The sequence below is a fragment of the Neoarius graeffei genome, chromosome 23 (assembly GCF_027579695.1).
Source record: "Neoarius graeffei isolate fNeoGra1 chromosome 23, fNeoGra1.pri, whole genome shotgun sequence".
NCBI classification, from domain to species: domain Eukaryota; kingdom Metazoa; phylum Chordata; class Actinopteri; order Siluriformes; family Ariidae; genus Neoarius; species Neoarius graeffei.
Window position 1 is genome coordinate 59,345,451 of NC_083591.1, and position 19,774 is coordinate 59,365,224.

The window sequence follows — 19,774 nt, forward strand, 5'->3', positions numbered from 1 at the left end:
GGCGGTGGGGGTATGTGGCAGCGGGGGCGTGGCCAAGCAGCAGTCTGTGAATGGAGGGCGGGATCGGGGAAGGTAAGTGGCTAGGTCATTACACCTGATGTCAATTTGTGTGTGTGTGTGTGTGTGTGTGTGTGTGTGTGTGTGTTTTGCAGGGATGGAGTATAAAGGGAGGGGGAGAGAAGAGTCTCTCCCCGACCACAACACTTGTGTGAGTGAGTGAATAAGAAAAAGCTGAAAAGCCGAATAAAGTGCGTGTGTAAACACCAACTCTCGCCTGCTGTGCTTCTGTGCTCCACCCACACCGGGGTTTACTACAGTCACCAAGGACAAAAACTAAGGAATCTGGGTTAATCTGCTCCACACCCAGTATCATGGGGAAGGCATGGCCTAATGGTTAGAAAAGCAGCTTTGGGACCAGAAGGTCACTAGCTCAAGTCCCTGGACCAGCAGGAATGGCTCAGTTTTCTTGATCTTGGCAATTGCTTTGGGTCACCCCCAGCTGCTCTGGGTAAATGGTACATCGCTCTGGATAAGAGCGTCTGCTAAAGGCCATTAACATAACGTCAGACACTGCACATCCTGCACGTTGACCTGCAGTGGAATATAAACACCGACCAGAACGAATGAAAAAGTTGGAAGCCAGCCAGCGCAGAGCCCGGTACGAGTCCGCATAGCCACACCTCCGTGAAGAAGAAGAAACCTTTATTCGTCACTTTACAGTGAAATCCATCCTCTGCATTTAACCCATCTGAAGCAGTGAACACATGCGCACACACTCAGAGCAGTGGGCAGCCACACCAGAGCGCCCGGGGAGCAGTCAGGGGTTAGGTACCTTGCTCAAGGGCACCTCAGCCCAAGACTGCCCCACGTTAACCTAACTGCATGTCTTTGGATTGTGGGGGAAACCGGAGCACCCAGAGGAAACCCACGCAGACACAGGGAGAACATGCAAACTCCACACAGAAAGGCCCTCGCCAGCCGCTGGGTTCGAACCCAGAACCTTCTTGCTGTGAGGCGACTGTGCTAACCACTACACCACCGTGCCGCCGAAGCATAAAACAGAAGATGTAGAAAAGTCCCTGTTCCTCCCCACCAGCAGCTGGAGTTCGTACAGTTTGTTGCACAATGACCACACGCTTGAGAGAAATATCACAGCTCACAGAGTGCGAAGTCCATATTGATGGAGGTGCACGAGCACGTTTCCCCTCTCCTCCACCTTTGACCAGGTGTCCAATAACACTGGCATTGTTCCCCTGATGTTCAAGAGCTCTTCTCTGCTGAAAGAGCTTTGAATATTGCAGCAGTGAACCGAGTTTACAAACAAAAAGACAAAACGCCACACCGAAGCAGCCATCTTGGTTATACAAGTACTAATTTGCAGATAAACACCACAAACCAAGGATTACAGGTAATTAAGCACTAAAATACACACACCAGTATACATCATGGTGTCAACAGGATTCCTACAGTACAAGCTAAAAACTATAAAGACGCTCCTTTAGGGAGATGAACATAATTTCCTCTAGCATAATTCATTTAATCACACTTATGGCCCTTTTCCACTACCCTTTTTCAGCTCACTTCAGCTCGCTTCAGCCCGACACGGCTCGCGTTTCGACTACCAAAAACCAGCACGACTCAGCTCGCTTCAGACCTGCTTAGCCCCTAAAACTCGCACCGTTTTGGAGTGGGGCTGAAGCGAGCCAAGCCGTGCCGAGTGAGGCTGGGGGCGTGAGCAGACACTCCCCTGTGCACTGATTGGTGAGGAGGAGTGTCCTCACACGCCCCGCGAGCGCGCTGGGATCTGTAAACACCGCAAACCCGGAAAAATAATAATTACGAATTATGAGAATTTCTGAAGCCTTATGTGCCTCGCCTCATCTATACGCTCTTGCCAGTATCTGTCCGCGTTGTCGGTGACAACAAGTCACAGCACCAAGACCAGCAACACTAACGACTCCATGTCCTCCATGTTTATTGTTTACTATTCGGGTCGTGAGACTACCGCTGAAAAGATCACTGAATCAGTGACATACAGAGCATCGTGGACGAGTTCGCGGAGCGCAAGGCTCGTCGTATGCCCTTCAAATAATGCGCGCAGTAGGCTATTGATGTTTTATTATGAGCCATGTACAGTATGTCGCCTAATGTTTTTTTGTTTCTGAGTTACATGTTCGTTTGAAGGACTTAATGTACAAAATAACATAGTTGCACCCCGTAGTGTTGAAATTGGTAAACACAGTGCATTCAGTGAGGTTTGCACCGCCCTCCTTTTATTTCTGACTCTTCCTGTCACCGTTGCAACCTCTGAGCGCTCATTCGTATGCCCTTCAAATAATGTGCGCAGTATAGGCTATTGATGTTTTATTATGAGCCATGTACAGTATCCTAATGTTTTTTGTTTCTGAGTTACATGTTCGTTTGAAGGACTTGATGTACTAAATAACATAGTTGCACCCGGTAGTGTTGAAATTGGTAAACACCGCAGTTGCGGACATTTTGTAGCCTAAAATGATGTTATGATAAGCTTTAATAAAGGGCCCGGTCATTTGCCCCGCCCCCGGCCCGGCTCTGACTTGTTCCGCCACTGTCACTGATGTCACTGTTTGCGCTGCTTAACGACATTACATGACGTCCACCCACTTTCGCTAACTCCACCCAATGTGTCCACCCACTTCCAGCCAGCACGGTTCAGCGCGGTTGTAGTCGAAATGCAACTCCAACAGCCCCGCTCAGCTCGACTCAGCTCGACTCGGCATGGCACGGCTCAGCCGCGTTTGTAGTGGAAAAGCGGCATTAGAATTAAAAATAAAATTGTCAGTCTCTCATGCTCCCTTTAGACTGCCATCTAATTAACATTAATATAAGAAGTACTCTTCATTCTAAAGATGCTTTATAAATAATTAAAATGATAAATGCATAATTAGCAATAAAAGAAACATTTATTTTAAACATATTGGGGGGAAATGGCCGCTCACCACGCATAGTCGTCTCCTCAGCAGGAGCGGGCTCTTCCTCCACTCTCCCCTCCTCTTCCTCCACTCTCCCCTCCTCTTCCTCCACTCTCCCCTCCTCTTCCTCCACTCTCCCCTCCTCTTCCGCCTCTTCCTCCACTCTCCCCGCCTCTTCCTCCACTCTCCCCGCCTCTTCCTCCACTCTCCCCGCCTCTTCCTCCACTCTCCCCGCCTCTTCCTCCTCTTCTGCAGATGTTTTTGCATCAATTTCCTGAACCTCAGCTGCTTCAGGCTCAGCGATCAGCTCCGGTTCTGCCTCGAGTTTCTCATCCTGCAGCTCTTCAGGTTCCTGAGGCAGACCGTTGACCACCGGGATGATCTCAGGCTCAGAAATGGGTGTGGCCGTTGGGGTGAGCTCGACATCGTGAGAGTCCGTCTCCCCGTTGGTTGCTGCTGCAGGAGGCGTGTCCTCCTCGGCAGGCACAACAATACAGGCGGAGTCAGGGAGTGGCGTGTCGATGCATGGCTCGGTCTCCTTTTCTGGCTCAGCATTTTCAACGTGAACACAGGACTGTTCAGCAGGGGCGGAGTTAGGCTCCTCCTCTTCCTCCTCCACCTCCTTTTGGGGTGTGGTTTCAGGAAGCACAGGGGTGTCCACACAGTCACTCGTTGTGGGCTCTGTGGGGAGAGCTGTAGGAGCAGGTGATGAGGATGGAGAGGGGGTGGAAACAGCGTCTTCGCTTTGTCCTGGAGGCACTGGAACCGCCGGGGCAGCGAGGATATCCGGGACGGACTTAGGCTCGGGGGTAGGATCTGAACAAGGCGGAGTGGGCGAGGCACGAGCCGCAGGGCTCGAGGACTTCACATGATCATCTGAACAACACACACGAGGAGAAAGTCTGGATTACAGGAGCTGGATTAAAGCAATCCAGAGGAAGAATTAAAGAGCAGGAATTTATTCTTAAAGCGTTAAAGGCGTGTTTACCGAATCGGATGACCGGAGCAACAGCTGCAGGAGTCACATTTTCACCGTTTGTCTGGGCAGAACTGCTGACTTCGACACCTACAGACTGATGAGAGAACATTTGGGGAGGAATCGTCACTCTTCTACTACAAGATTCTGGTTTAATACAAACCTGAAGAGCTGCATTTTCCAGGACAAATCAAACTCACCAAAGCACCACAAAGTGCACAACTGACACGTGACATTTTACAGATTAAATTTAAATAAAAATGGAACAGATTTAACATCCAAATAAACTTCATCCTGCAAGGTTTAAACACCAACCGCTCCAGGATGGATGAACTGTATTAAACGATCGATAGCCAGGTTTAAATACGATACTAAATTCACATTTTCACTTTCAAAAACGATTTGGAGGCGGAGCTACGCAGGAGTCCAGTTTGAGCATAGCAGCCATGGGTGCCAATACTTTAGGCTTTATGTAAGAAGAAATGCCCGAGTGCAAGCTGAATGTGGATTAAAATCTAATCTTACCTGAGGAGGTGTGGGCGTAGACGTGGTCCTTCCTCCAGACATGATCTCTTCCGTGATGTCACGTCCTCCCTGATTCGGGTCCCGTATTCTAATCTGGAGGACATTTTAACGTTTTATTAGCATTCATAAATAATCCAGGATCACAACACTGGAATTAAAGCATGAAGTTTAGATTACAAAATACAACTTTTTTTTTCTACTTTAACCCCGCCCCTTATTCAGAGGATAACAGACTTTTTGTATTAAAGTCACTCCTAAGTGGGAAAATTTTTTTTTTTTAAATTACGAGTGTGTGAGAAAAGAATAAGAAATGACCAACTTAGTAAAAATTATCCTTTGGCACTTGCACATTTTGCCCTTTTTCATTTTTTATCCACGCTGAAGTAGATCTAAAATTATAAGTTATTTAAATAACACAAATTCATTACCTGTTTGCGCTCCCTTTTGTGCTGTTGGGGCGGGACTTGCTGCTGAGGAGGTGGAGCCTGTTGCTGCTGGGCAGGGTTCATCATCACAGGTGCGGTGGGCACTGAAGGTTGGTACTGAGCTTGAGCAGGATAATACGCTCCAGCTGGAAAAGGGAGAAAGAAAAAAGGAAAAACAAAAACATACATCCCGGATCAGAAACACGACAGTTTTGTTCCATTTCCCCCAAAATCTCTCAGTGCCATTTTAAATAAACAAGATTTACACAGGTTCAGCTTCAATCCAAGTCCACAATGCAGGGTTGCTCATTCGCTTTTCAAAATCAGTTTGGGGGCACAATTTTTAATTTTTTTTTAATTAGTAGAGAAGTTTGTTTCCACCTGCATCATGGATTCAACCACATGCAAGTGGCGAAGTCGAACGATTCAACTCAATTCAGTGAAAATCAGTCGGGGGTGAAAGAGAACGTGTAGCCAGTTGTACCAGTGAAGTGAAACCGGAACGCAGCCTGTGTAGTAAAAATCGCAGGACTTTCCCATGACAGCGGCGCTTTATTCCTCAGTGATTTCAGAACAATTACAATTCTTTATTTATTAAAGAACACAGTATAATTTTTAATCCGTTTATAGTTACAGTTCCTGTTCTGGGAAACGAGTTAGTTCCTGTTGTCCCTCATGTTATAGCATCTATAAACAGTCGTTCCCTCACCAGTCTCTCTCTGCTGTCTTGGAGGGGAAGGAACCCAATAAACCCCGTTTGGATAAAGAAGTGGAAGCTCCTCCATCCTCAAGAGGTCAGAAAACTTAGTTCCAGCCTTACCTCCGACACTGGAGACTCCATCCACAAACCTAACAAACATCTCCCTACTTTAAGAAAACTTCACAACACCAACAATTATTTAACTCTGTTTTATCTGTGGAGATTCTGCGGTACACGTCCCTGTGAATGAGCTTAAAGAATTTTAAAATACACAATTAGTAAAACAGAGTAAGAAATAAGAAGAATCTAAAACATACAAATTTGAAAAATAGACATATTTAAGGAGTACGTGCATGGGTTGTTTTGAAGTCCAAGCTGTACAGTACGTCCCGGAACGTGCGTGCGAAAAAAAACAAAACCACACAACAGGTCACAGGATGAAAATGACGACTTTATACACCAAAGTCCCATTTGTCTGATCTGCAAAAACGCCGGTTCAACTGGCTACAGGAATCATACACAAGAGCATGCCAATAAATAAATAAAATAGAAAATAAATAAATAAAAGCTATGACTCCAAACAATGACTCATGAGGCACAGGAATATGTAGAATTTTTTTTTTTTTTTTACACGATTGGGGGATGGGACCGGGTCGGCCTGGGTTTTCCTTGCAATTGTAATTCACCTCACAGGCAGCAGGGGTCACTAAAATCAGCGCAAAAATTCACAAACACCTTCAAATTTTAAATTAGTGCAGCCTCATGTGTCTTACGGGAGTCAGACGGCGGGTGAATGCGGCCAGAACATTTTCAGTAGTTTAGGGTTTGGTGTCCATGCCGTGAGGATTATAAATTTAAAAATATATAAATAAATAAATAAATAAATAATAATAAAAAAAAAATCCTCAAAACCCAAACAGCCCTGCGTTGCGTTCCACACTCACCGGAGTAGCGGTGGGAGGTGAGAGGAACGGCGTGATGAGAGAGACGGCTGTTCTCTCGAACCGCGCCTCTCCCCCCACCCCCCCGCCTCTCCCTCGCTCCCAGAGCGGCCTCTGAACTCCGCCCAGAGCGGAAAGGTGAGAGAGAATAGAAGAAAGAGTAGAAAGTGAATGACAATATTAAAAATATTTCAACAGCACAACCGGCGGCTAGAAACCCTGCGAGAGACAGATGAGACAAAAACACAATAAAAATAAAGAAATAAATAAGGAAGGAAGAGAGAGAGAGAGAGAGAGAAGAGCGCAGGGCGGCGCTGGTTAGTCCGGTTTAGATGAGAGGAATGAAGGACGGGGTGGGGTTTGAAGAGCTTCTTACCATACGTGGAGCTGTAGTCAGGGTTGGTTCCGGGGTAAAAGCCTGTCGGTGCGCTGGCCACCGAATACTGCTGCGTCTGGTGAACGTACGGTGCGCGGTACTGCGACACGGAAACAACGCCAAGTTACAATCCATTTCAGCAGGTGTACGAGTGGGAGAGACGGGTTAATTTACACAATAACACGAAACTGATGCACACAAATGTCACAAGATGCATGAAACCTGAAGATACGGTTCAGCTGCTGTGAGCTAGATGGTTAGCTCACTTTAGCACCATGCAGGAAAAAGTGGCATTAGGACCCTGAGTGCTCTGGTCACAAATCTCCATATATGTGGAGGCGTGTCCTACCTGTCCAGACTGAATGAAGTAGGTGTGGCCCTGAGAGTTGGGCGGGAACGGGAGCTGCTGCTGGGGGATCATCACCATCTGCGAGGACGAGGGGTAGACGTGAGGGGGCGGGACGGGGCGTGGCGGGTTACTGGTCGCCACCCGTGGGGTGTTACTCTGTAAATTGCCCCGGGGGTAATATGACTGCACACACAGAGAGAGAGAGAGAGAGAGAGAGAGAGAGAGAGAGAGAGAAGGGGGGGGGTTGGTTTTTACATCTGATCAACTGTCTAAATACCCCTTTTTTTTAAATTAATTTAAAAAAAAAAAGTGTTTAAAGCTGGAGGTCTGCACTTTAAAGAAATTTGCAGGATTTAGAAATACAAAAATAAATTTAAACCTGTACCTAATAAATAAATAAATAAATGAAATGTTTTCAGTGCAGACATCAGGACGTTTCATTGTGCTCACAGGGAGACTACAGAAAAGGTAAATTAAAGAATTTTTACTAAAAAACAAAAGAACCATGCAAAACAATAAATGCAATCTTAATCTCTGGAATATATTTACTTTTGATCCTTTTTTTTTTTTTTAAATACAAAATCTACACCGTACGGTCCAGCGGTAACTTCACAGCATGTAGTAAAGTCTTTAGCTAGAGTTCATCAATCATCTAATATTTAAAAAAATGGGGGGGTGGCGGCAACATTCAAGGAAAAAATACAGCACAAAACTTATCACAATATATAGATTTGATTTTTTGTAACCCTGAATATAAATTCCCTCTACCGGTCTCATGTACAGAAGCCCTGAAGCACAAGAGAAACGGATCGACTCATTCCCGAGTTCTCTCGTTACTCCGACTGAAACACGACCCCCCCCACTCCACTCCTCCAAACATTAATACTTTTTCTAAAATCAATTTTAGTCCACTGTTAAGTTGAAATTACACTTTCATAACTTGCAGTTCTGGGCTTCTGTAAACACTAGTTCTACTGCATGCACAAAACCCGTCACAGCGAGCGTCCGGGGCGTGGCACCGCGTCAATGGGACAAGAGGAAAGTAAAAAAGGAAAGGAAGCGGGGTTTTTGTTTTTTATTTGGTTTTTTTACCTGCAGTGACCTGAATCCACCCTTCATCCGCAAACCACACAGCAGAAGACAGAGCGCACAGAGAGAGAGAGAGAGAGAGAGAGAGAGAGAGAGAGAGGACAACACGGAGCAGCGGTTAATTACAGAGCTGTGTGAGCAGCAACCGCTCAGCAAGCAGATTTGTATTTATTTATAATATATTAAAAAAAAAATACTTGGATTTGGTGGTTCTTTGGTGTCATTTTTAAAATCCTTACACACCACCTTCGTGTTTTTAGAACCTCACCAATAAATCAGCACTTTAACTTGAGATCCAAGCAAATTTACTTCAAAATGTTTCATTTTTGAAGTTTTTTTTTTTAAAGGTTTATTACAAATCAAGTGAAATTCCTACATCTATCCTTTGATCTGAGAAAATTTCAAAGAGTAGATGAGGAAGAGTAACCCTGCAGCCGCGCCTTCAAACTAAAATGGTCACTTTTTAAAATAAAAAAAACAAGAAAAAAAAACCCTGTAAATGAGTACAGTACAAAAATAATTTTTCATAAAACGTAACCAAAAATGGCATTTAAATGAAAACACCACGAGTACAATAAAAACAAGCTTTAGTCCAGGCATTTTTTTTTTAAACTTTAGCTTTAAAAATCAATTTATTCCCCAACGAAATTCCAATAGTTGAGATTAAAGCAATTAAAATTACAGAAGTGAAATGAAGTTTCCAATTTCATAGCCAATTTTCATAAACTTAAAACAAACAAACCCATGATTAATAAATTAATAATTGAACATCAGGTCCTGATCCAATTCATCAGCTCATTAAGACGGAGGAGCGGCTGCAGGAACAGTGTCTGGGTCGAGATCCATAGTCATCTCAATAGTTGAGAAGCAAAACTGTTTTTCCCAAATATGGAATTACTAACACCGAGTTGAAGTGAAGTGTGCGCACGCATGCACGCACGCAAGTGTGTGCATCACTAAAACGTGTTGGTACCTGTTGATGTAAAGCGCGAGGCCCTGGTGCAAACTGGGGGACAGCAGAGGAGAGAAAGAGATCAAAGGTCAAGACGGGGAGAGAAACAGGAGAGACTTGAGTCCCCCGCTCCAGTAACGGACTGAGGACGTCCTCGCAACGACTCAGATTTACACGAGTATACACACACACACCTTACAAACCTGATTACAGTATTAGGTTTAACTTTGTTACATAATTATTTGTTTAGTTCAGCAATCAAACACGAGAATGTTTTATTGATTTAAAAAAAAAAAAGTCTGATTTCTCCTGTTCTTACTCAGACTTTTATTCTAGTTTTAATGGCTAGTGATGCCACCAAATCGATACCCAGTATACCCAGTTCCTGTATTGGCCCAATGCCAGGAAAGAGTGTGATCAGATACCAGAGAAAACACACCGGACATCAGATGCTATAAAACAGCAAAGACTGGAATGGGATTTGGAAAAGAAATTAATTTCTGGAGCTGCAAATGTTTCTGCAAAGAAAAGCGACTTTTCTCTCATTGGATTAACTTCATGATAATTTATACTTTATTATATTTGTCAGTGATTTTAGTGTGAGAGAGTTCACCTGTAAAGAGCTTCAGGTAATAATAATCTTAAAGCCGAGTCATTTCGGGAAACAAACTCAGAGTCTGAGGATCAGAAATGAAAGTGGCATCATTCCATCTCTAATAAATGCTCATGTTTACGGTTCCTTTTTTTATTTTATTTTGAGGAGGAAGTCGAACAGGACACTGAAGACGACGATCATTACTGTAACGAGGACGAGCTCATGTGACGTCTCTCACTCTGACATGAAGCACAAGTTAGAACAAACAGTTAGCTTAGCAACATAACATCAGCTGATTAGTGCGCACGCACGCGCACACACACACACGAGTGTATCTAATGAAAACCTTCAAACTAAACACAAAAAAAAACAACAACACCTAATTAAATTGATTTTTTCCCCCCAAGGAATCCAGACACTAATTTAGTGAAATGGAGTTGATGCTGAAAACCTGATTCACTCATGACATTTCTTCCAAAAAACAAGACAAATGAAGAAATTAATGTTCTGACTTCACTCACCGTCGTAAACTGAGTTTAAAAACAAAAAGGGGCAAATAATTTTCATACAGCTTCAAAGTCTAAAAAGCCTCAGTGTAAATCATTCTTAATAAATAAAGCCTGATAAAAATTGGACTTTTCAGCCATTTTATGTCCCGATAAACACTCAGGATGCCGAAATCAAGACAAAGTCGAAAGTAAATGAATGAACCAAACAAAAAGTAAATAACTGACTAAAGACTTTAAGAACAACAACAAAAAAAAAAACATTAAAACTAATAATATAAAAGAAATAAAGGTTGAGAGATATTAAAGACCAGCATAAATAACACAAACACATGAATACAGAGTTTTCACAAAAATAAATAAATAAATAATTAGTGATCAATAGTTGGTTAACTCAAGTCTAAAAATTGTTAATTGACGATAAACTAAATCACAGATGTTCTACTTAACAGATCCATCTCGATTATTAGTTCATCCTTCAATTAAACAGAGAGGGGGGGGGGGGGGGGGGGGGGGGGACCCTGTCAGTTCCATTTCAGTGATACCTGTCTGGGTTGAGGTGCAGAGCTCATTGGTGGAGGCGGAGTGGCAAAAACAACAGAGGCAGGCTGACCAGGGGGATAAACAGCCTACAGAGAGGTGAAGGGACAAAAGTCAGTCAGGTGCAGGAACAAGGAAAACGGACCATAAAATATTCAGCGGTATCACGAGCGACTCCGAGGGAAAGCAAGCCTTTTCTGTTCGACTTGCAGCTTCCCAGGAGCTGTTACCATAGTTACAGCAAGCTAGCATATTTAATCTTCAATACTAATCAGATCGCTACAAGGAATAAGCGCTAATTCGGCGCTAAATCAAATTAAATATCCAAGTGGAGATCATCACCACTGAACATCATGTGCTGGACGTGCAGAAGAAATGATAATTTCTTCTAATAAATGCAAAATAATAACGATACTCAGCCAATCAAACATGCTCACTTTAGTCCAATTTAATCCTGTAATGTGATTGGTTCTCACCTGCGTCAGTCCGGGTGAAGGGGCGGGGTGAGGGGCAGAGGGCGGTCCTGTGATAGGCTGAGGCGGTTTATTCATTTCCCGTGGTTCTGCATGAGGGGGATCTCGAACCTGCCTGCCAAACTGCACAGAACACACACACACCACTTTAACTCACTAACATTTCATCTGATAAAATATTTTGACTTTTTTTTTGGATTAGACTCTGATTCAGACACTCATGGATAAAGTGATTTGGTCACATGACCACGATGGAAATGCAGCATTAGGAAAGAAATGAATTTATCTAAAGAATATTTTGTCCAAAAGAATTCAACTTTTAAAGCAAAAGAAGAAGAGAGCTCCGAGACTGTCGTTATGAACCAAATCAACATGACGAGCTGAAAAGAAAGACAACACTGTGAGGAAACAACAGCAAAAGTGATTCATTTCATAAATATTTAAGTGAATTAAATGTAAATATAAATTAAACACACAGTCGGTCTTGTTTTACATAAAAGAGTGTTTGGTGTGACGAGTGGCTCCATTTCGGTATAACGAACTATTTGCCCGTCTCTGAGGAGCTCACTAACTACAGCGCGGTTACACTGCATCAGTGCATCGACTACAAGGACACGGCTCAGGTGGAACTCATTTCTCAAATTATAAACACTTTGTTCAAGTGAACCTTCATGAGCGATTGTGTAACGAACCAACACCCCTCATGTGCCACATCACACCACATTCATTCCATCATCTCACAGCGAACGCTTCAATTCTCGCCATGTTTACATCCAGCAGACTCAACTGTGTGCGCGCGATAAATGATCGAGGTGTGCGCGTGTGCGTGGTTTGTTTAGGTGTGTGGAGGAAAGGTCCTGAGGTGTTCAGCATTAGCAGTATCAGGTATTCTGGGGAGTGGGGAGGAATGGGACACAAAGGCAGAACTGTTTTCTTACTCAAGTCATAAATATTAATGGAAATTTTTTGCATAGTTTAAATTTTCAGAGCTGGCTTGTGAAACGTTAAGCACGAGACATCAGTTCATCTACCTGACAGTTACTGAATTAACACCACAATTAAACATTTGCCTCTTAAAGGTCATAGGCAACGGTTGGAGGTGAAACGTAGAATATCAACTTTATTTTCTAGAAGAACGACCCAAAAAGCAAATTCAATCTTCCTGGTGTCTAATTCGCACCCTAAAATTGAATAAAACGGTTAAAAACTGTTTTGCCCAATTTCCAAAGGTTTGCTTAAGTCTCACTTATGCGCACTTTCACCGCCAGGGGGCGTCGTCATGACGACATTTAAGCCAAACAAACCGGGAGCAGCTCCGTGTTCACCTGCGAACCGAGCACACGTGTACGGACTTTGGTCGTGAGAGGTTGTGTAAAATGTCTGAAAGCGAGAGCGATTTTGAAGTAGGAACTCTCCAAATTGAATATCGAGAGGTGAAACCGTATATGTATGACCCTATGGCAGTTGCGAAGCAATCAGTGAATGTGGCTCACTGGTTTGACCGTGCGGCCTCGGAATCGGACAGTGACTCGGCCGACTCTGATCGCGATGACCCCGGACCTCAACAAGACTCGCGCCCAAACGATTCATCCTGGTAGTTATGATAAGAAGAAATCTTTGTTACATGCACACTTCAAGCACAGTGAAATTCATCCTCTGTATTTAACCCATCTGAAGCAGTGAACACACACACACACACCCAGAGCAGTGGGCAGCCACACCAGAGCGCCCGGGGAGCAGTCAGGGGTTCGGTACCTCGCTCAAGGGCACCTCAGCCCAAGGCCGCCCCACGTTAACCTAACTGCATGTCTTTGGACTGTGGGGGAAACCGGAGCACCCGGAGGAAACCCACGCAGACACGGGGAGAACATGCAAACTCCGCACAGAAAGGCCCTCGCCGGACACGGGGCTCGAACCCAGAACCTTCTTACTGTGAGGCGATCGTGCTAACCACTACACCACCGTGCTGCCGTAAATTCCTACTTTCATCGTAAGAGCCCTTTTTAAGAATAATTAAACTGCCCTCCCTAGTGCAGGGGTCGAAATTAAGCATGTACCGACGGACATGGGCAAGTCATTCTCATACTCGGGCAACAATAAAATTAGCCGTCGGACAACTGTTTGAATGTCTATTTTACCAGTAAAAATTAAAGTTGTTGTGATTCCTAACAGAAACAGAACGAAAACTTTATTTTCCCCGTCTTCTCTTTCGTTTGTCCTTGACTTTGGTTCGTTGCAGTAGTTGATGCTTCCATTCGCGAGATGGCGCTACATGATGATTCACACGAGGCGCCACTGTCACGTAGGCTAGAACGAACGAAGCGTCTTTTTGGACTGATTTTTAATTCTGATTTGATCAGTTACACTTGACCATGATGACATGATGTTTTTTGACTGTTTAACATGTTTAACAGAAGATACTAGTAGTTATACCTAGTTGTTTTACTGTTCATCATGATGAAATAAACACCAAACACATGAGTGTTATAACTTTATTTCTATCAATCAGTAATCAAACAATGGCAAAACAAGTTGAAATATTTTATTGCATACTCTATAATATACATCCAGATTGCTTTTTATGCAAATTACTTACCCAGTCAACCTGCAAAAAAGTAGGGCAACTGATACATGCATGCAGGCGAGTAAATTTTTGGGGTTGGTTGCCTTGAGGGCAAGTACATTCAAAAGTTAATTTCGACCCCTGTAGTGGATATAGGAAACGACAGTGCGCCGGTAGGCCACATTAGCCCGCCATCCGCGACATTATACTATTTATAGCCGACTCTAAGCGAGAAAATATCCCTTTGTCTCATTTCCACAATGATTGTACAGGATCCCTCAGGATTCGAGTTATCAAATGCAAGCAAAAGTAAAAATGTTTATCTCCAATCTTCTTTTTGCTTGAGTGCTGCTGCTCCGTTTCTTCTTTGACTGCTTGATTTTGTTTCACACGCACAATCCACTTGCTCCGCCTCTTCTCCTTTTTCGGAAAAAGCCAACCCTCTCGGTCCGCCTCTTCTCCTTTTTCGGAAAAAGCCAACCCTCTCGCTCCGCCTCTTCTCCTTTTTCGGAAAAAGCCAACCCTCTCGCTCCGCCTCTTCTCCTTTTTCGGAAAAAGCCAACCCTCTCGCTCCGCCTCTTCTCCTTTTTCGGAAAAAACCAACCCTCTCGCGCCGCCTCTTCTTTTTCGGAAAAAGCCAATCCACTCTCTCCGCCTCTTCTCCTCTCTCGGGAAAAGGTAAAAACTTCTTCCCGAACCGGTCCCGTTGTTACAGTTCACTGCACAACAATAAGGCATGGGGGTTTTTCTTTGGAAATTCCCGAACGCACGTCTGCACTCAAGCCGAACGGCAATGTAAATAAACGGAAGTGGACTCAACTCAAGCGGTTTGTTTGGCTTAAAATGACATCATGCGTCAAGTGGTCATGAAAATAGCCGAACAGAAATTTGCTGCGATGCGCACTAACTCATTTTAATTAATACTTATTGACAATACTTCTTGGGACCAGAAGAAAATTATAGAGAGTTTTTTTAATATATAAAAGTTTCAAATGTGCATAAAATTAAAACTGTTGCCTATGAGCTTTATCCCTCTTCTGGGGCAGGTAAACCCCCTCGGCTGGGGGAGATATTATTTTACATTCACAGCATTTAGTGATGGAGCTCTGAGCACTTCAGCCATTCCTGCTGCTCCAGGGACTCAAACAGGTGACCTTATGGTCCCACATATAGCCAACATGCTATAACCAGCATAGTCACGTAGGGCACTGTCATTTCAGTCAGTCACCAAACTCATGAAACCATCTGAAAAATCTGTTTTAATCTCCTCAAACTCATTCTGTCTCCATGGCAACACTGAGCCACTGATCCACATCCCAAAAATCCCGTCACAAGATAAAATCAGGAAACCTGCGACTTCACATCCCACATGAACTGATGAACCACCTTGGAGAAGGGTTTCAAAACTTAACACGGGTCAAAACTCACAAAATCCAAATTTCCTGCTGGGTGTGGCTAAGACCATGTGTTCATCTTTGGGATACACACGTACCAAATTCTCTGTGCGTGTGTGTATGAGAGAGAGAGAGAGAGAGAGAGAGAGACTAACTATATGCTGGACATAACTCAATTTGAGATGGTGGTGCTATAGTGTCACTGGGTCAAAACTCTGTCCCTCAGTAAATGTCAATCACTGGTGGGTGTGCATTCCAAATTTCAGTTTTCACCCACAGGAACCACCTCAAAAATGGTAAAGTCTTGGAGGGGAAAAAAAAAAAAAGCGCTTACACAGCCAAAAGGTTCACCTGCAGTGCTCAGGCCCTAGATACAGAATGTACAGGAAATAAAACACAGAATCTAGAAACAAGATAAAATTAAATATAATATCTGGAAGCAATATAAAATACAGAAACTAGAAGAAGAAACTAAACACTAGATACAGAACGTAGAAAATCCAGAATCTAGAAACAAGAAATTTTAAGATCTACAAACCAGAAAGATACAGAATGTAGAAATGAAGAGAAAGCCACGGGGTGAAGTACCTGTGAATCAGTGATGTTTATCTCTTCGTTAGAGACTCAGCAGGGACCCTATGTAGTGCGCACTTAATCCGTACTCTAAGGGAGAGAAAAGAAACAAAAAACAGCTTTTAATAACATTTAAATCTAGAAGGAAAAACAGATTATTAACAGTCATTGTAGGACAATAAAGAGACATGCAAGACTGTAGTAATGAGGGTGGGGTTTACTGTGTGCACAGATAACACAAACCCCACCCTCACTGCGTCCACACACACTGTATCCCCCCCGACACTAATGAGGTCTGGAAGCACATGAACATCGAACACCAGCTCATTCAACATGATTTTACTTTAATAAAGACAGACGTATAATTTCTGAGAAAATGAACATTCCGGGTTAAACAGTGGAATTGTAAACTGGATGCCAATATTTTGAGATGTCATCAATTTTTCCTGATCGTTATCTGTTACAAGGTTTTTGTGCATCTTTTCTTTACCTCAAACATTTTGTTCTCCTTGAAATTGTTCAGTTTTTCCCATTTGTGGCTGTTTAAGCAGAGAGTATGATCGAGTGAGTGTGTGCGCGTTTATGGCTTTCACAGTGGTGGAGTTTTGTAAATTTCACCATCATTTTATTTTAAAGTCAGTTCTCAGTAACGGTGCGTTCGGGTGGAAAAACACACAGTGTGTGTGTTTAAGTTTCCGATATCGGCCTCGTGTTCATCAATGATTAATCACTAAAGTAAATTTCTTCCCTCTAAAGATTTAACCTCGACTGAGATTTCTCTCTGATAACCAAGAGATTAGACAGAAAAACAGGGGGAAAAACCGACCTCCAAAATCCAATAAAACACAGCAACAGATTTAATTCAACAAAACTCAAGTCCCAGAATGTCACCTTCAAGGTTCAAACAGTCCCAAATTATTCACATTCGCCACAAAGCCCAGGGAACTCTGCCCTGGATTAACACACACACACACACTGCACTAGCTGGCCTGGATCTGTAGGCTTTACGGAGTGCACATGTGTAGTGAGCTGGCATCCATTTGGGATTTAACCACAGAAACTTTACACTCAGCGCCCATATGGCCCTCAGCAGACTCTCCTGAACATTTCACACTGAGAAATCAGCGAGCGCGCAGTGAGGCGGCGGAGGGGTGAACTCACAGCCACATCATGTCCCTCTCGAACTTTCACACACTTTCATTTCACTACGTGGCTGTTTCGCTCATTTGGAAGTCAAAAATTAGGACGCGGCCTACAGACAGGCCTCAGACTCACCGGGCTGACGCTAATGCTAACTGATTAGCTGTGCTCAATGGCAGCCCCTCACCTGCGCTCATGTTTATCAGCATTTGGCACGAATCCTAACACAAACTCCTTAAAATGTACAATTTTTAAATATATATTTTTACATTATTGCCTTATTCATATTAATGCTAATCAGCTAGCCCAGATTAGCAAACCGATTACCTCAGTCGAGGTTACGAGTCCAGTCCGTATTTAGGTTCCACTTCTACTTCCATTTCCTTATACGTCACGTCGACAACGGAAGTGGATCCCTGCCATTTTTTATTTTGAACCGTAGCGTGCAAGTCGACGTACAGCTCGTACTAGATACTTATTTTTAAGTTATATTCTGCATTATTGATATGTATTTAAAAAAAACAACCCTCAGCGCATTTAGAACTATTTTGCTGCCAATCATTAAAAAGGCAAAACTACTCGTGTTAGCCTTCGGCTAATTTTCGCTTTCGTTAATGGATACTTGGTTTCAGTTCTGTCGAATCCAAAATTGAAAAACAAAAAAGGCGTTTTGTGAGGCGAAGTATCTGCTTTTGTTATTGAGCTAACTTTACCGGTAAGAAGAGTTGCGTTTATTTATTCGTTTGCCTCAGCGGACCGCGACACCCTTTATGACGCAATGACGCAGGCGCGCCGGGTCGGGTCGGGTCGGGCTCAAACCGCGGACTGGATCGTGTTGTGGATGCGGACTGAGCGCGTGAGGCAGAGGGAACTCGTGAGCGAGGAACGCCGAGCTTCCATTTCACACCGTCAACAATATTCACCGGAACTCAGGCGGCGGTGCACACGGAACTCCACAGAGAAAAACCTGCGGCTCTTTCTCAACAATAAGACTAATAACACCAGCTGTCCGGCGGGGTTTCTGAGCGGAACTCCACCGGCTCGGCTCGCCGCAACTTTCAGAACTGAGACTCGGGTTTGAGTTTAGAGCAGAAAACCTTCCGGGGCTGAGGATGCGATGAAACCCGCCTGTCTGTCCTGCTGCCGCTCCAGCGGACAGAACCGGCCCAGAGGGCTGTGGAGCAGGAGGTTCGGGCCCAGCTGGCCCTCGGGAGGAGAGCTCAGTTAGCATGTGTAGCTCAGTTAGCATGTGTAGCTCAGTTAGCATGTGTTAGCATGTGTAGCGCAGTGTGGAGGAACTCACCGGCGTGTGGGAAGCACGCGCTGATCAAACGGTTGTTAAACGGACGGCGCGAAGCTTCAGAGTTGAAGGAGAGGAAAAAAAAAAAGCGAGAGAGAGAATCCGCCGCCGCCGCTCCGGTCTTCAGCTTCACCGCCACTTAACGTTTAAATCCCCGAAATCACTGGCAGGGGAAAAGGCCAAAAAGTGACGGTGTGGTTTTAAAAAACTGATCAATTCAGTTGGCATGAGTCGCTACAAACATGTCGGGTTCCTCCGGAGCGAACCTGTGGGCCGGAGCTCCATGTTTAAGGCGCGGATGGTGTCGGATTGCCGGGAAACAGAAACAGACGCTGCTCGGATCAAACACCCAGAACTGCACGAGCCATTCGCTCCCCTTCAATCCCACACATACACCGGGCGGCCAGCTGCTGGCTTACTCCTTCCACCCGTATTCGTACAAGCCCCGCCCTCCAGCTCTAGGATTGGCTAGTGGGTCATATCGCGAGCGCTCCGCTGATTGGACAATAAAGATAACCGTCATCAAACACGGAAATAAAATAAATAAATTAATCAGCAATAAAATAACCAAGATGACCGTCAGTAAATCAGATAAGAACGAAATGCAGTGATTGAAATTTATAATTAACAATAAAGTATAATTTATAATTAAATGTTCTCAAATCCTGAGTTGAAAGTAAATTCAAAATATAACTTAAATATTAACAAAACGTCTGAGCTTTAAGGGATATGGAATATAATCAACATAAAGTGAATGCTTTTCTTTATTATCATATATATGTTTTACGTCATAATATTAGAAAGTAAAAATTAGGTGTTTAAGTTATAATTATATAATTAGAATATAGGTGACTATCATCAAAACTCGGAATAAAATAAACATAAATAACATGATAAATTAAATATTACAAAATACTGGAATAAAATGTATATTTTATAAATAGAATAAATGAAAATATCAGATAAATATTAAATTATTTACTAAGATTTACAGTAAAAATAAAATGTTAATTAATAGTACCTTTCAAAACAGATTCCAAACAAGCAAGAAAAGAAAAATATATTTATGATGTAATAATAATAATAATAATAATAAATAAATTGAGCACAAATCAAACATCATATAGAGAAATACAGGTAAACACTGTAATGAAATATATTATTATTATTTAAAACAACACATTCTTTTATTTCTCCAGTTTTCTTAAAGGTTTGAGAAAATCGTTTAAATCGCTAAAAACGTGTTCGTTTCGCAAAACCGCCCAATCAGCGCGCTCCTAGTGCGTCTGATCTCTCAGCCAATCCTGGAAACAGCAGGGCGGGATTTGTCAGAATGCAGGTGGGAGATAAGATAAAGCGACGGAATAAACTGCATGTGTACTTCCGGGTTATTTGGGTCAGGTTAA

General features: G+C 43.3%; 1 protein-coding gene across 1 annotated transcript in view; it reads right to left on the reverse strand.

Annotated features, from left to right (window-relative positions):
* The window catches only part of eif4g1a (eukaryotic translation initiation factor 4 gamma, 1a), a 43,986-nt gene extending 25,188 nt beyond the window's left edge, over window positions 1-18,798 (reverse strand). Inside the window, exons 1-11 of the mRNA XM_060906548.1 lie at window positions 18,372-18,798; window positions 15,944-16,018; window positions 11,402-11,521; window positions 10,931-11,014; window positions 7,244-7,426; window positions 6,895-6,994; window positions 4,881-5,023; window positions 4,453-4,545; window positions 3,940-4,024; window positions 3,187-3,827; window positions 2,979-3,036 (exon numbers count right to left, since the gene is read on the reverse strand). Coding sequence (XP_060762531.1) covers window positions 2,979-3,036; window positions 3,187-3,827; window positions 3,940-4,024; window positions 4,453-4,545; window positions 4,881-5,023; window positions 6,895-6,994; window positions 7,244-7,426; window positions 10,931-11,014; window positions 11,402-11,476 — 1,462 coding nt within the window. The 5' untranslated portion in view covers window positions 11,477-11,521; window positions 15,944-16,018; window positions 18,372-18,798. The remainder of the gene's footprint in view (window positions 1-2,978; window positions 3,037-3,186; window positions 3,828-3,939; window positions 4,025-4,452; window positions 4,546-4,880; window positions 5,024-6,894; window positions 6,995-7,243; window positions 7,427-10,930; window positions 11,015-11,401; window positions 11,522-15,943; window positions 16,019-18,371) is intronic.
* Between the last annotated feature and the right edge of the window lie 976 nt (window positions 18,799-19,774).